At 42.7% G+C, this 13,494-nt stretch overlaps 1 protein-coding gene across 1 annotated transcript in view; it reads left to right on the top strand.

The window, feature by feature from the left end:
• Positions 1–13,494, top strand: part of LOC121586782 (CUB and sushi domain-containing protein 3) — a 759,103-nt gene that overhangs the window by 418,367 nt on the left and 327,242 nt on the right. The window contains exon 11 of the mRNA XM_041903753.2: positions 10,359–10,462. Coding sequence (XP_041759687.2) covers positions 10,359–10,462 — 104 coding nt within the window. The remainder of the gene's footprint in view (positions 1–10,358; positions 10,463–13,494) is intronic.

Here is a 13,494-nt window from a genome sequence, read left to right as displayed (position 1 = left end):
AATTTCAATGTAGTTCCCCCCAGTCCCGCTCAACCTGCCTCAGATAGTACCTTTGTCCAACCCTCCATTCACACGGAGACCGGCTCAATCGGTGCCTCCAGTGATGCTATCTCTTTCATCGTTACCCAATGCTTAGGTTTACCTCCACTGTACTCATATCCTTCCATATCCTTGTCTGTACATAATGCCCTGAATCTATTCTACAACGCCCGGAAATCTGCCCCTTTTATTTTCTGTACCCAACGCACTAGAAGACCAGTTCTTAAAGCCTTTAGCCGTATCCTTATTCTTCTCTTCCTCTGTTCCTCTGGTGATGTAGAGGTTAACCCAGGCCCTGTAGCCCCCAGTATCACTCCTACTCCCCAGGTGCTATCATTTGTTGACTACTGTAACGGTAAAAGCCTTGGTTTCTTGCATGTTAACATCAGAAGCCTCCTCCCTAAGTTTGAGTTATTCACTGCGTTAGCACACTCTGCCAACCCTGATGTTCTAGCAGTGTCTGAATCCTGGCTTAGGAAGGCCACCAAAAACTCTGAAATTTCCATCCCCAACTACAAAATGTTCTGTCTAGATAGAACTGCCAAAGGGGGCGGAGTTGTAATCTACTGTAGAGATAGATACTGTAGAGCCTGCAGAGCTCTATCTTAATATCCAGGACTGTGCCCAAACAGTTTGAACTTCTACTTCTAAAAATCCAACTTTCCAGAAATAAGTCTATCACTGTTGCCGCTTGCTACAGACCCCCCTCAGCCCCCAGCTGTGCACTGGACACAATATGTGAATTGATTGCCCCCCATCTATCCTCAGAGTTCGTACTGCTTGGTGACCTAAACTGGGATGTGCTTAACACCCCGGCCGTCCTACAATCTAAACTAGATGCCCTCAATCTCACACAAATTATCAAGGAACCTACCAGGTACAACCCTAAATCTGTAAACATGGGCACCCTCATAGATATCATCCTGACTAATTTACCCTCTAAATACACCTCTGCTGTCTTCAACCAGGATCTCAGCGATCACTGCCTCATTGCCTGCGTCCGTAATGGGTCATCGGTCAAACGACCACCCCTCATCACTGTCAAATGCTCCCTAAAACACTTCAGCGAGCAGGCCTTTCTAATTGACCTGGTATCCTGGATGGATATTAAACTCATTCCGTCAGTAGAGGATGCCTGGTTGTTCTTTAAAAGTGCTTTCCTCTCCATCTTAAATAAGCATGCCCCATTCAAAAAATTCAGAACTAAGAACAGATATAGCCCCTGGTTCACCCCAGACTTGACTGCCCTTGACCAGCACAAAAACATCCTGTGGCGTACTGCATTAGCATCGAACAGCCCCCGCGATATGCAACTTTTCAGGGAAGTCAGGAACCAATATACACAATCAGTTAGGAAAGCAAAGGCTAGCTTTTTCAAAAAGAAATTTGCATCCTGTAGCACTAACTCCAAAAAAATTTGGGACACTGTAAAGTCCATGGAGAATAAGAGCACCTCCTCCCAGCTGGCCACTGCACTGAGGCTAGGAAACACTGTCACCACTGATACATCTACGATAATCGAATATTTCAATAAGGATTTTGCTACGGCTGGCCATGCTTTCCACCTGGCTACCCCTACCCCAGCCACCAGCTCTGCACCCTCCGCTGCAACTTGCCCAAGCCCCCCCGCTTCTCCTTCACCCAAATTCAGATAGCTGATGTTCTGAAAGAGCTGAAAAATCTGGACCCCTGCAAATCAGCTGGGCTAGACAATCTGGACCCTTTCTTTCTAAAATTAGCCGCCAAAATTGTAGCAACCACTATTACTAGCCTGTTCAACCTCTCTTTCGTATCATCTGAGATCCCCAGAGATTGGAAAGCTGCCGCGGTCATCCCCCTCTTCAAAGGGGGTGACACTCTAGATCCAAACTGTTACAGACCTATATCCATCCTGCCCTGCCTTTCAAAAGTATTTGAAAGCCAAGTTAACAAACAGATCACTGACCATTTCGAATCCCACCGTACCTTCTCCGCTATGCAATCTGGTTTCCGAGCTGGTTATGGGTGCACCTCAGCCACGCTCAAGGTCCTAAACGATATTATAACCGTGATCGATAAAAGACAGTACTGTGCAGCCGTCTTCATCGACCTGGCCAAGGCTTTCGACTCTGTCAATCACCACATTCTTATTGGCAGACTAAATAGCTTTGGTTTCTCAAATGACTGCCTCGCCTGGTTCACCAACTTCTTCTCAGATAGAGTTCAATGTGTTAAATCGGAGGGCCTGTTGTCTGGACCTCTGGCAGTCTCTATGGGGGTGCCACATGGTTCAATTCTCGGGCCGACTCTATTCTCTGTGTATATCAATGATGTCGCTCTTGCTGCTGGTGACTCTCAGATCCACCTCTACGCAGACGACACCATTTTGTATACATCTGGCCCTTCATTTGACACTGTGTTAACAAACCTCCAAACGAGCTTCAATGCCATACAACGCTCCTTCCGTAGCCTCCAACTGCTCTTAAACGCTAGTAAAACTAAATGCATGCTCTTCAATCGAACGCTGCTTGCACCCGCCCGCCTGACTAGAATCACAACTCTCGGCGGGTCTGACAACTACAAATACCTAGGTGTCTGGTTAGACCGTAAACTCTCCTTCCAGACTCACATCAAGCATCTCTAATCCAAAGTTAAATCTAGAATCGGCTTCCTATTTTGCAACAAAGCCTCCTTCACTCATGCTGTCAAACATGCCCTCGTAAAACTGACTATGCTACCGATCCTTGACTTTGGCGATGTCATTTACAAAATAGCCTCCAACACTCTACTCAGCAAATTGGATGTAGTCTATCACAGTGCCATCCGTTTTGTCAAAGCTACAACTTGAAAGAGTTGTATATCTGCTGTCTTCTTTTCAGTCAGATCTAAAACAGACTTGGTAGATGAAGCATCACATGTTAGTAATTATTCATATATACATTTCCGGTCAAAATTTTTAGAACACCTACTCATTTAAGGCTATTCTTTATATTTACTATTTTATATGTTGTAGAATAATAGTGAAGACATCAAAACTATGAAATAACACATATGGAATGGTGTAGAAACCAAAATAATGTTGAACAAATCTAAATATATTTTATATTTGAGATTCTTCAAATGCCACCCTTTGCCTTGATGACAGCTTTGCACACTCTTAGCATTCTCTCAACCAGCTTCATCTGGAACGCTTTTCCAACAGTCTTGAAGGAGTTCCCACATATGCTGAGCACATGTTGGCTGATTTTTCTTCACTCTGCGGTCCAACTCATCCCAAACCATCTCAATTGGGTTGTGTCGGGGGATTGTGGATATCAGGTCATTTGATGCAGTATTCCATCACTCTCCTTCTTGGTAAAATAGCCCTTACACAGCCTGGAGGTGTGTTGGGTCATTGTCCTGTTGAAAAACAAATGATAGTCCCACCAAGCCCAAACCAGATGGGATGGCGTATCGCTGCAGAATGCTGTAGTAGCCATGCTGGTTAAGTGTGCCTTGAATTCTAAATAAATCACAGACAGTGTCACCAGCAAAGCACCCCCACACCATAACACCTCCTCCTCCATGCTTTACGGTGGGAAATACACATGCGGAGATCATCCGTTCACCCACACTGCGTCCCACAAAGACACAGCGGATGGAACCAAAAATCTCAAATTTGGACTCCAGACCAAAGGACAAAGTTCCACCGGTCTAATGTCCATTGCTCGTGTTTCTTGGCCCAAGCAAGTATCTTCTCCTTATTGGTGTCCTTTAGTAGTGGTTTCTTTTTTGCAGCAATTCGACCATGAAGGCCAAATTCACATTCTCCTCTGAACATTTGATGTTGAGATGTGTCTGTGACTAGAACTCTGTGAATAATTTATTTGGGCTGCAATTTCTGAGGCTGGTAAATCTAATGAACTTATCCTCTGCAGCAGAGGTAACTCTGGGTCTTCCATTCCTGTAGCGGTCCTCATGAGAGTCAATTTCATCATAGAACTTGCCGGTTTTTCCGACTGCACTTGAAGAAACTTTTAAAGTTCTTGAAATGTTTCGTATTGACTGACCTTCATGTCTTAAAGTAATGATGGACTGTCGTTTCTCTTTGCTTATTTGAGCTGTTCTTGCCATAATATGGACTTGGTGTTTTACCAAATAGGGCTATCTTCTGTATACCCCCCATACCTTATCAAAACACACCTGATTGGCTCAAACGCATTAAGAAGGAAATAAATTCCACAAATTAACTTTTAAGAAGGCACACCTGTTAATTGAAATGCATTCCAGGTGACTAACTCATGAAGCTGGTTGAGAGAATGCCAAGCGTGTGCAAAGCTGTCATCAAGGCAAAGGGTGACTATTTGAAGAAGCTCAAATATAAAATTGTTTTGATTTGTTTAACACTTTTTTGGTTACTACATGATTCCATGTGTTATTTCGTAGTTTTGATGTCTTCACTATTATTCTACAATGTAGAAAATAGTAAAAAATAAAGAAAAACCCTTGAATGAGTAGGTGTTCTAAAACTTTTGACTGGTAGTGTATATATTAATAATTAGTAACACGTGATGCTTCATCTACCAAGTCTGTTTTAGCATCAGAAACCCCATGAAGTTGATCTGACTGAAAAGGAGACAGTAGATATACAACTCTTTGAAGTTGTAGCTTTGCTTCTAGATACCTTTTTCTTTCAATTTGCCTCGTAGATCTCGTAGAGGATCTTTAGAAACTAGTTCTGACAACATTAAAACACATCACACAACCACTACAATCTCTTAAAACTCTAAGGGTGGATTCCTGGACCAAGAATAAGCCTATCCCTGGACTAAAATGCACTTCCAAGGAAATTCTCCATTGAACCTGCTTTTTAGTCCATGATTAGGCTCACTCTGGGTACAGGAAACCTAATTCTATCTCAAATACTTGGTAATAGAAGTTAACCAATACAGTGCAGTGTTTTATACAAACCTTGTGGTCTTATTGCTCCTTAAAATGAGCAACTCAGTATTGTATATTTTAGAGTGAATTTCTGCGAAAACCATGTACTATTCTTAATTATATAAATTATTTCCCCAAAATGTGTAATGACCTTCAAATCGGGGGCGGCAGGTAGGTTAGTGGTTAAGAGCGTTGTGCCAGTAACCGCAAGGTTGCTGGTTCTAATCCCCGAGCCGACAAGGTGAAAAATCTGTTGATGTGCCCGTGAGCAAGGCACTTAACCCTAATTGCTCTGGATAGGAGTGTCTGCTAAAATGTAAATCACTTCTCTGAAAACAACTTTATGTAAAAGTGGAATGATTTCTTTTTGATACGTCGCAGCGTCTCAGTGGCTAGATCACAATGCCCTCTTCCTTGAGGTGAGAAATGGGTAATGGCTGCTTACAGCACGGAACATTATTGCTTCATTTATTTTTGGCAGACACAATTTTAGAGCACCAATGTATTTATATTGCGTTCCCTGTTTTAACCTTGGTGGGAGAGAATCGCAGGGTGTCGTGCCTTAATTCAATTTGGAGACATTAGTCCACCTACCTCTCTCTCTCTCTCTGCTGCGGCACTCTTGTGATGTTTTAAACGGCCGCCCTGGGTCTGCCAGTTTAGAGCCGCATACAACGTCATTGCTGCTGCAAGAACTTGGCTGGGGAAAATAAAAACCAGCCTGATCTCAATGGTCCTATATAACTTTTACATCATAACGTAAACACTGCGTTGCACTATGGGAGGCGTTATACAGAGACGCTGTACAGGTGAATAGAATGTTCATTTTATTGTCTACAATGCAGAACATACCATGATACAATGTTCATCTTATTGCCTGTTAGGTGTGTGATACAGTGTTCATCTTATTGCCTGTTAGGTGTGTTCAAACAGTCAAATTGCCGCAATCACTACACTAGAAGTTATCACATCCTATTGTAGCTATCACATTCAGTTACTAGTCAATGTGTATTACTGTGTAATACTGTGTAATACTGTGTAATACTGTGTAATACTGTGTAATACTGTGTAATGCTTGAAGGACAAGGGTCAGAGTACTCATAGGTTGCGTCCCAAATTCTATTCTCTCTCCTTTCTCCTGAAGTGTTCACTTGTCCACTACTCTCCACAAACTTAAAACCATTGGTTTGGTCTAGGTATGGGCTAAAGGAAGTTTCCATATTACCAGTCATTGCCTTTAAAATCCAACAAGTGCACACTTTAGGAGGAAGGAGAGATAATTGTGACACAGCCACAGACTTACTGATCCTGCTTCTTCCCTGCATCAGAGGAGCTATTAACCCGCCATAGTAGCGTAGAATGTGCAGATGTTTATCAGTAAGAGAGGTGTGTTATCTAGCCTCCACAATCCAATCCTGTTACATCTCCACAAGGGTAAGATGATGCTTAACTCTCATTCTCATCACTGGCTTGTGATTGGCAGATCAGAGTTCTGACATGCTGGTGGCTTGTGGGAAGTAAAAAATAATAATATATAAATAAAATATCTCCTACATTACAGTCTTATTTGATGACATCCCCAGGAGTTGAAAACACACGCTGACACATTTTGATGTTTTTGAAGTTGAAATTGAATATTGAATCTTGAGATGCACAAGCAGCAGAGGCCTCCCCAAGGCAAGGCAGATCATGTAAATATTCTGATCACTTCCTCTGATCAAAGTCTGCTTTAGTCCTTTAATAAAACAGACTCTGTGGTGATTGACATGAAACGAGAGGAATCATTCAATAATTTCCATACTTGAATCCCACTATAATTGCCCATGCACAGGCGTTCTCCGCACATGCGGTTGTAGTGTTTTCGGGGGTTTCCATCAGCTTCAATAGGATCCACAAAACTTCAAAATACTACTTTTTATGTATGATCTTCATCAATCTGGACATTATTACCAACAAAAGAGTGTTTGGATTTGTCCATTTCATAGACTTCTATAGATAGTGCACAACAGATGGCCCACAACCACAAAGCAAACTCTACACTAGCGAATGCTGAGAATGGTGCTGCTGATACAAAACACACAACGCACACACACGCACACACGCACACACACACACACACACACACTTATTTTCCTGCCTGCCTGCTGGATCTTTCTAACGTGAGAACAACAGGCAATCTCTACTAGGGGAGATGGAGAGGCAGAGGGAATCTGACAGAGTGGAGGGCTAATCAAGGGTATGCCTGGGTTTCCTTGTCACAGGGGATGGATGAGAGTCTGATTGGACCCACGTGTGTGGCGGTGGCCCTGGCTCTGGTACATATGTGTGTTTATCTATGTGTGCGTGTGTGTGTGTGTGCGTTTGTGTGTGTGTGTGCGTTTGTGTGCCTCTGTGTGTGTATGAAGCACTCTGATTAAGCCCCCCCCCCCCCCCACACATGCTGCTCACATGCTTCCTCTTTCAGGTCTATCAGCCAAGTGTATGTTGCTAGGAGGGGTCTCATCTCTCTTTCAGGTCTATCATCCAAGTGTATGTTGCTAGGAGGGGTCTCATCTCTCTTTCAGGTCTATCATCCAAGTGTATGTTGCTAGGAGGGGTCTCATCTCTCTTTCAGGTCTATCAGCCAAGTGTATGTTGCTAGGAGGGGTCTCATCTCTCTTTCAGGTCTATCAGCTAGGTGTATGGTGCTAGGAGGGGTCTCATCTCTCTTATAGTGTTTGTATGCTGCACATCAGGCAGTGGGGATTAGCAAGTCTGCATGACGAACAATATGCTCATTCATCCTGTTGATGACATAACAGTAGGAACATATTTATAAAACCTCAGCATAAGCAGTGAAGACAATGGCTATGAGTCAATGGTAACAGTTTCTTAGCAACACTGACATAGAAAAACAGCAATTTGTGTACAAACTTGGGGAGCGGACTGAACAACATCAAAACCTAACAGGATGTTTGCTAGGAGGGCTTAGTCTTTGTTATTTTTTTTATTTAAAAAACAATTAGGAGGTATATCAGCTTTAATATTGCAGATAGATTGTAACTTCCATCAATGTAATTGTCTGCATCACTTCCAATCCCCCATATGGGCTTGGTCTTAGTTGAGAGAGGACATTAGCATCGAATCCTTCCTGATGAGAGGAGCGCTGAGCGTACTAGCGCGTTTGAAAGGCCCCTCAGAGGCTTGTAAGGCTGTAAAAAAAAACTGGGTTTTTACATAAAGGCCTATTTCAACCTCTATAGTTGACACATTGGAGGCAGATCTGTCTCTCTGGGGATGAGTGAACACCCCCTTCTCCTCACTGGGACTCTAAGTGTTCCTTGTCAAGTCATAAGACTGGAATGTGGGTTTATTGGGATCATTGCTTTGCTGTTCAATATGTACTAGTGTGGTCCCATCCACCTTGTTTGTAATACAACAGAGACACTGGTACAACTGCACGCACACACACATACACACAGACACACACACATCAACACACACACACACACACACAGACAGACACACACATCAACACACACTCACACTCACATCAACACACACTCACACTCTCACACACAGACACACAGACACACACACACATCAACACACACTCATACTCACACATACACACACAGACACACACACCCACACACACACACATCAACACACTCTCACACACAGACCCACACACACACACATCAACACACACTCACACACACACACACACACACACACACACAGAAACACACTACATGATTGTTGACACTGGCACCACCATGATTACCTTTGTGATGGCGGTAGGTATTGAGTGCTTTGTAATCGGCATTTGAAAACACAACGTTATTACTCCATGCTGGAATGGTGAAACTCTCTGAGCATCCATCAACCATTTGAAGGGACTCTCCATCCAGACAAGAGAACATCTGCTAAAAAAAAAAACCTGTGTGACACTGCAACAACAAGCCATACCAACCAGACCTAGCTGTCTCCATCTGAACCTTAATGGGTTAATAATCATTCGTCAGGACAGAAGCTATCCACTAGATGATGCAAGACACACACAGAAGGGTCACAAGGCTATCATTGTATTAATGTAGCCCTTTTGTATGATATGTTATTAATTGTGTGTTGGGTTAGGGATGGTTTTAAGCTTGTGGTATTTATTCACGGTTTCCTGATGGTATTGGTTTATTTCGTATAAGTCGCATTTGATTCATATTTATTTTATATTTCCTGATCTACTTGTTAATGTACATACACATGTCATTTGCATGCCCTGCATGTGTTGTGACTTGGGACTCTCCATAAGACTGTTCACCATTGGGAAAAAAGTGTTTTTCTAAAAAAACAACTAGATTTGTATTAATGTGTGGATTGTTCACAGTCTAATTAGTGTAATTAGCGAATGTGAAGTTATTTCTCTTCTTCTGCTTCACCATATGGAGCCATACCCTCAGAGAAAAACAGATGATGGGAGCCTGTCTTAGTCCTGTGGGAACGGGAGAGAGAGAGAGAGAGAGAGAGAGAGAGAGAGAGAGAGAGAGAGAGAGAGAGAGAGAGAGAGAGAGAGAGAGAGAGAGAGAGAGAGAGAGAGAGAGAGAGAGAGAGAGAGAGAGAGAGAGAGAGAGAGAGAGAGAGAGAGAGAGAGAGAGAGAGAGAGAGAGAGAGAGAGAGAGAGAGAGAGAGAGAGAGAGAGAGAGAGAGAGAGAGTATGGTGCTAGGATGGCTGTCAGCTGTCTTTTCGGCTGCAACCCTAATTATGTTCTAAATGTAGTTAATTTAGTTAACAGGATGTTCCGTTTCCATCTTTTCATCTCAGATTAGTGTCATGATTTTGATAACTAGACAAAAGAGTAATGGGCCATGGAATGAACCAACATTCTAATGTATAACCTCATCTGAGGTGGTCTGTCAACAACAATGGCTGTCATCTTTTACTGCACTCTCAGGGGAAGTTTTAAAGTGATAGTTTACTTAAAAACTAGATTGGGCCATTTTGTTAATTAGTCCAAATAATGTGTGCATGTCAGCGTTCAAGTTTTAAAGGAAACTGTGATGATGATGATGATGATGATGATGATGATGCATTTTACATCATGGACTAATGAACAAAATACACAAATATGTTTTCAAGTGAACTATCCCTTTAATAAAGTATTGGGCCTACCATCAAAGGTATATTTACCCTAGTTGTTCTGCAATCACAGGGACTATTTTACTATTACCACTGTATTTGAATAAATCCTCAAAACACATGCCAACAGTCTTTCTTTTGTGATGCCAAATTCCTCTGAAACATTGATGTCCCTTCCAGCCTGCTTTCCTGTATCACTGTAGCCGTTCCAGTGGAATTAAATTATGAGATAGCCATAAACGTTAATTCAGGCCATTTGACACATGGCTAACCATTATGTCTAATTTCTTCCTCCCACCGACAGGTCATACAGATTAACTTTGAGGAGTTTGACCTGGAGATCGCCTACGACACGCTAACCATCGGTGACGGAGGGGAAGTGGGTGACCCCAACACGATACTACAAGTGTGAGTGGATTAGCATTTTACTGGATCTACACAGAACAAAAATATAAATGCATCATGCAACAATTTCAAAGGTTTTACTGAGTTATAGTTCATATAAGGAAATCAGTCAATTGAAAATAAATAAATGAGGCCCTAATTTATGGATTTCACATGACTGGGCAGGGGTGTAGCCACAGGTGGGACTGGGAGGGCATAGGCCCACCCACTTGGCAGCCAGGCCCACCCAATGGGGAGCCAGGCCCAGCCAATCAGAATGAGTTCTTCCCCACAAAAGGGATTTATTACAGAGAGAAATACTCCTGTGCAATGATCATGCTGTTTAATCAGCTTCTTGATATGCCACAACTGTCAGGTGTATGGATTATATTGGCAAAGGAGAAATGCTCACTAACAGGGATGTAAAGAAATTTGTGCACCGATTTTGAGAGAAATAAGCTTTTTGTACTTATGGAAATTTTCTGGGATTTTTTATTTCAGCTAATGAAACATGGGACCAACACGTTACATGTTGTGTTTATATTTTTGTTCAGTATGTATTACTGTGTGGGAGGGGTTTGTGTATTCCGCATGCAAATTAGTTTGACTGTAAAGTCAGTTAACTACTTTATGGACTAGGATCATCATACAAACAAACACACAGGTGGAGATGGTCTTTGTGATTCTACATCCGTAACGTAGACTATACTATTTTTGGATGTACTGTGTTCCCTGCACTGTACAGTATATGAGCGACTGTGGTGGTGTAGATGTTAACATTAATGTGGTGGGGTACATGTTAACATTAATGTGGTGAGTGTTGTTATCAGTGGAACAGTACCATGTTACAGTCAGGGGGATAGTGAGTGTTGTTATCAGTCTAACAGTACCATGTTACAGTCAGGGGGATAGTGAGTGTTGTTATCAGTCTAACAGTACCATGTTACAGTCAGGGGGATAGTGAGTGTTGTTATCAGTCTAACAGTACCATGTTACAGTCAGGGGGATAGTGAGTGTTGTTATCAGTGGAACAGTACCATGTTACAGTCAGGGGGATAGTGAGTGTTGTTATCAGTGGAACAGTACCATGTTACAGTCAGGGGGATAGTGAGTGTTGTTATCAGTCGAACAGTACCATGTTACAGTCAGGGGGATAGTGAGTGTTGTTATCAGTGTAACAGTACCATGTTACAGTCAGGGGGGATAGTGAGTGTTGTTATCAGTGTAACAGTACCATGTTACAGTCAGGGGGATAGTGAGTGTTGTTATCAGTGGAACAGTACCATGTTACAGTCAGGGGGATAGTGAGTGTTGTTATCAGTCTAACAGTACCATGTTACAGTCAGGGGGGATAGTGAGTGTTGTTATCAGTGGAACAGTACCATGTTACAGTCAGGGGGATAGTGAGTGTTGTTATCAGTGACGAGTACCATGTTACAGTCAGGGGGGATAGTGAGTGTTGTTATCAGTGTAACAGTACCATGTTACAGTCAGGGGGATAGTGAGTGTTGTTATCAGTCTAACAGTACCATGTTACAGTCAGGGGGATAGTGAGTGTTGTTATCAGTCTAACAGTACCATGTTACAGTCAGGGGGATAGTGAGTGTTGTTGTCAGTCTAACAGTACCATGTTACAGTCAGGGGGATAGTGAGTGTTGTTATCAGTGGAACAGTACCATGTTACAGTCAGGGGGATAGTGAGTGTTGTTATCAGTGGAACAGTACCATGTTACAGTCAGGGGGATAGTGAGTGTTGTTATCAGTGGAACAGTACCATGTTACAGTCAGGGGATAGTGAGTGTTGTTATCAGTCTAACAGTACCATGTTACAGTCAGGGGGATAGTGAGTGTTGTTATCAGTCTAACAGTACCATGTTACAGTCAGGGGGGATAGTGAGTGTTGTTATCAGTGGAACAGTACCATGTTACAGTCAGGGGATAGTGAGTGTTGTTATCAGTCTAACAGTACCATGTTACAGTCAGGGGGGATAGTGAGTGTTGTTATCAGTGGAACAGTACCATGTTACAGTCAGGGGGATAGTGAGTGTTGTTATCAGTGTAACAGTACCATGTTACAGTCAGGGGGATAGTGAGTGTTGTTATCAGTCTAACAGTACCATGTTACAGTCAGGGGGATAGTGAGTGTTGTTATCAGTGGAACAGTACCATGTTACAGTCAGGGGGATAGTGAGTGTTGTTGTCAGTCTAACAGTACCATGTTACAGTCAGGGGTATAGTGAGTGTTGTTATCAGTGGAACAGTACCATGTTACAGTCAGGGGGATAGTGAGTGTTGTTATCAGTGGAACAGTACCATGTTACAGTCAGGGGGATAGTGAGTGTTGTTATCAGTGGAACAGTACCATGTTACAGTCAGGGGGATAGTGAGTGTTGTTATCAGTGGAACAGTACCATGTTACAGTCAGGGGGATAGTGAGTGTTGTTATCAGTCTAACAGTACCATGTTACAGTCAGGGGGATAATGAGTGTTGTTGTCAGTCTAACAGTACCATGTTACAGTCAGGGGGATAGTGAGTGTTGTTATCAGTGGAACAGTACCATGTTACAGTCAGGGGGATAGTGAGTGTTGTTATCAGTGTAACAGTACCATGTTACAGTCAGGGGGATAGTGAGTGTTGTTATCAGTGTAACAGTACCATGTTACAGTCAGGGGGATAGTGAGTGTTGTTACTCAGTGTAACAGTACCATGTTACAGTCAGGGGGATAGTGAGTGTTGTTATCAGTGTAACAGTACCATGTTACAGTCAGGGGGATATTGAGTGTTGTTGTCAGTCTAACAGTACCATGTTACAGTCAGGGGGATAGTGAGTGTTGTTATCAGTGGAACAGTACCATGTTACAGTCAGGGGGATAGTGAGTGTTGTTATCAGTGTAACAGTACCATGTTACAGTCAGGGGGATAGTGAGTGTTGTTATCAGTGTAACAGTACCATGTTACAGTCAGGGGGATAGTGAGTGTTGTTATCAGTGGAACAGTACCATGTTACAGTCAGGGGGATAGTGAGTGTTGTTGTCAGTCTAACAGTACCATGTTA

The sequence above is a fragment of the Coregonus clupeaformis genome, chromosome 17 (genome assembly GCF_020615455.1).
Source record: "Coregonus clupeaformis isolate EN_2021a chromosome 17, ASM2061545v1, whole genome shotgun sequence".
Taxonomy (NCBI): domain Eukaryota; kingdom Metazoa; phylum Chordata; class Actinopteri; order Salmoniformes; family Salmonidae; genus Coregonus; species Coregonus clupeaformis.
The sequence above is the reverse complement of the archived record's forward strand: the minus strand, read 5'-3'. Positions and strand labels throughout refer to the sequence as shown.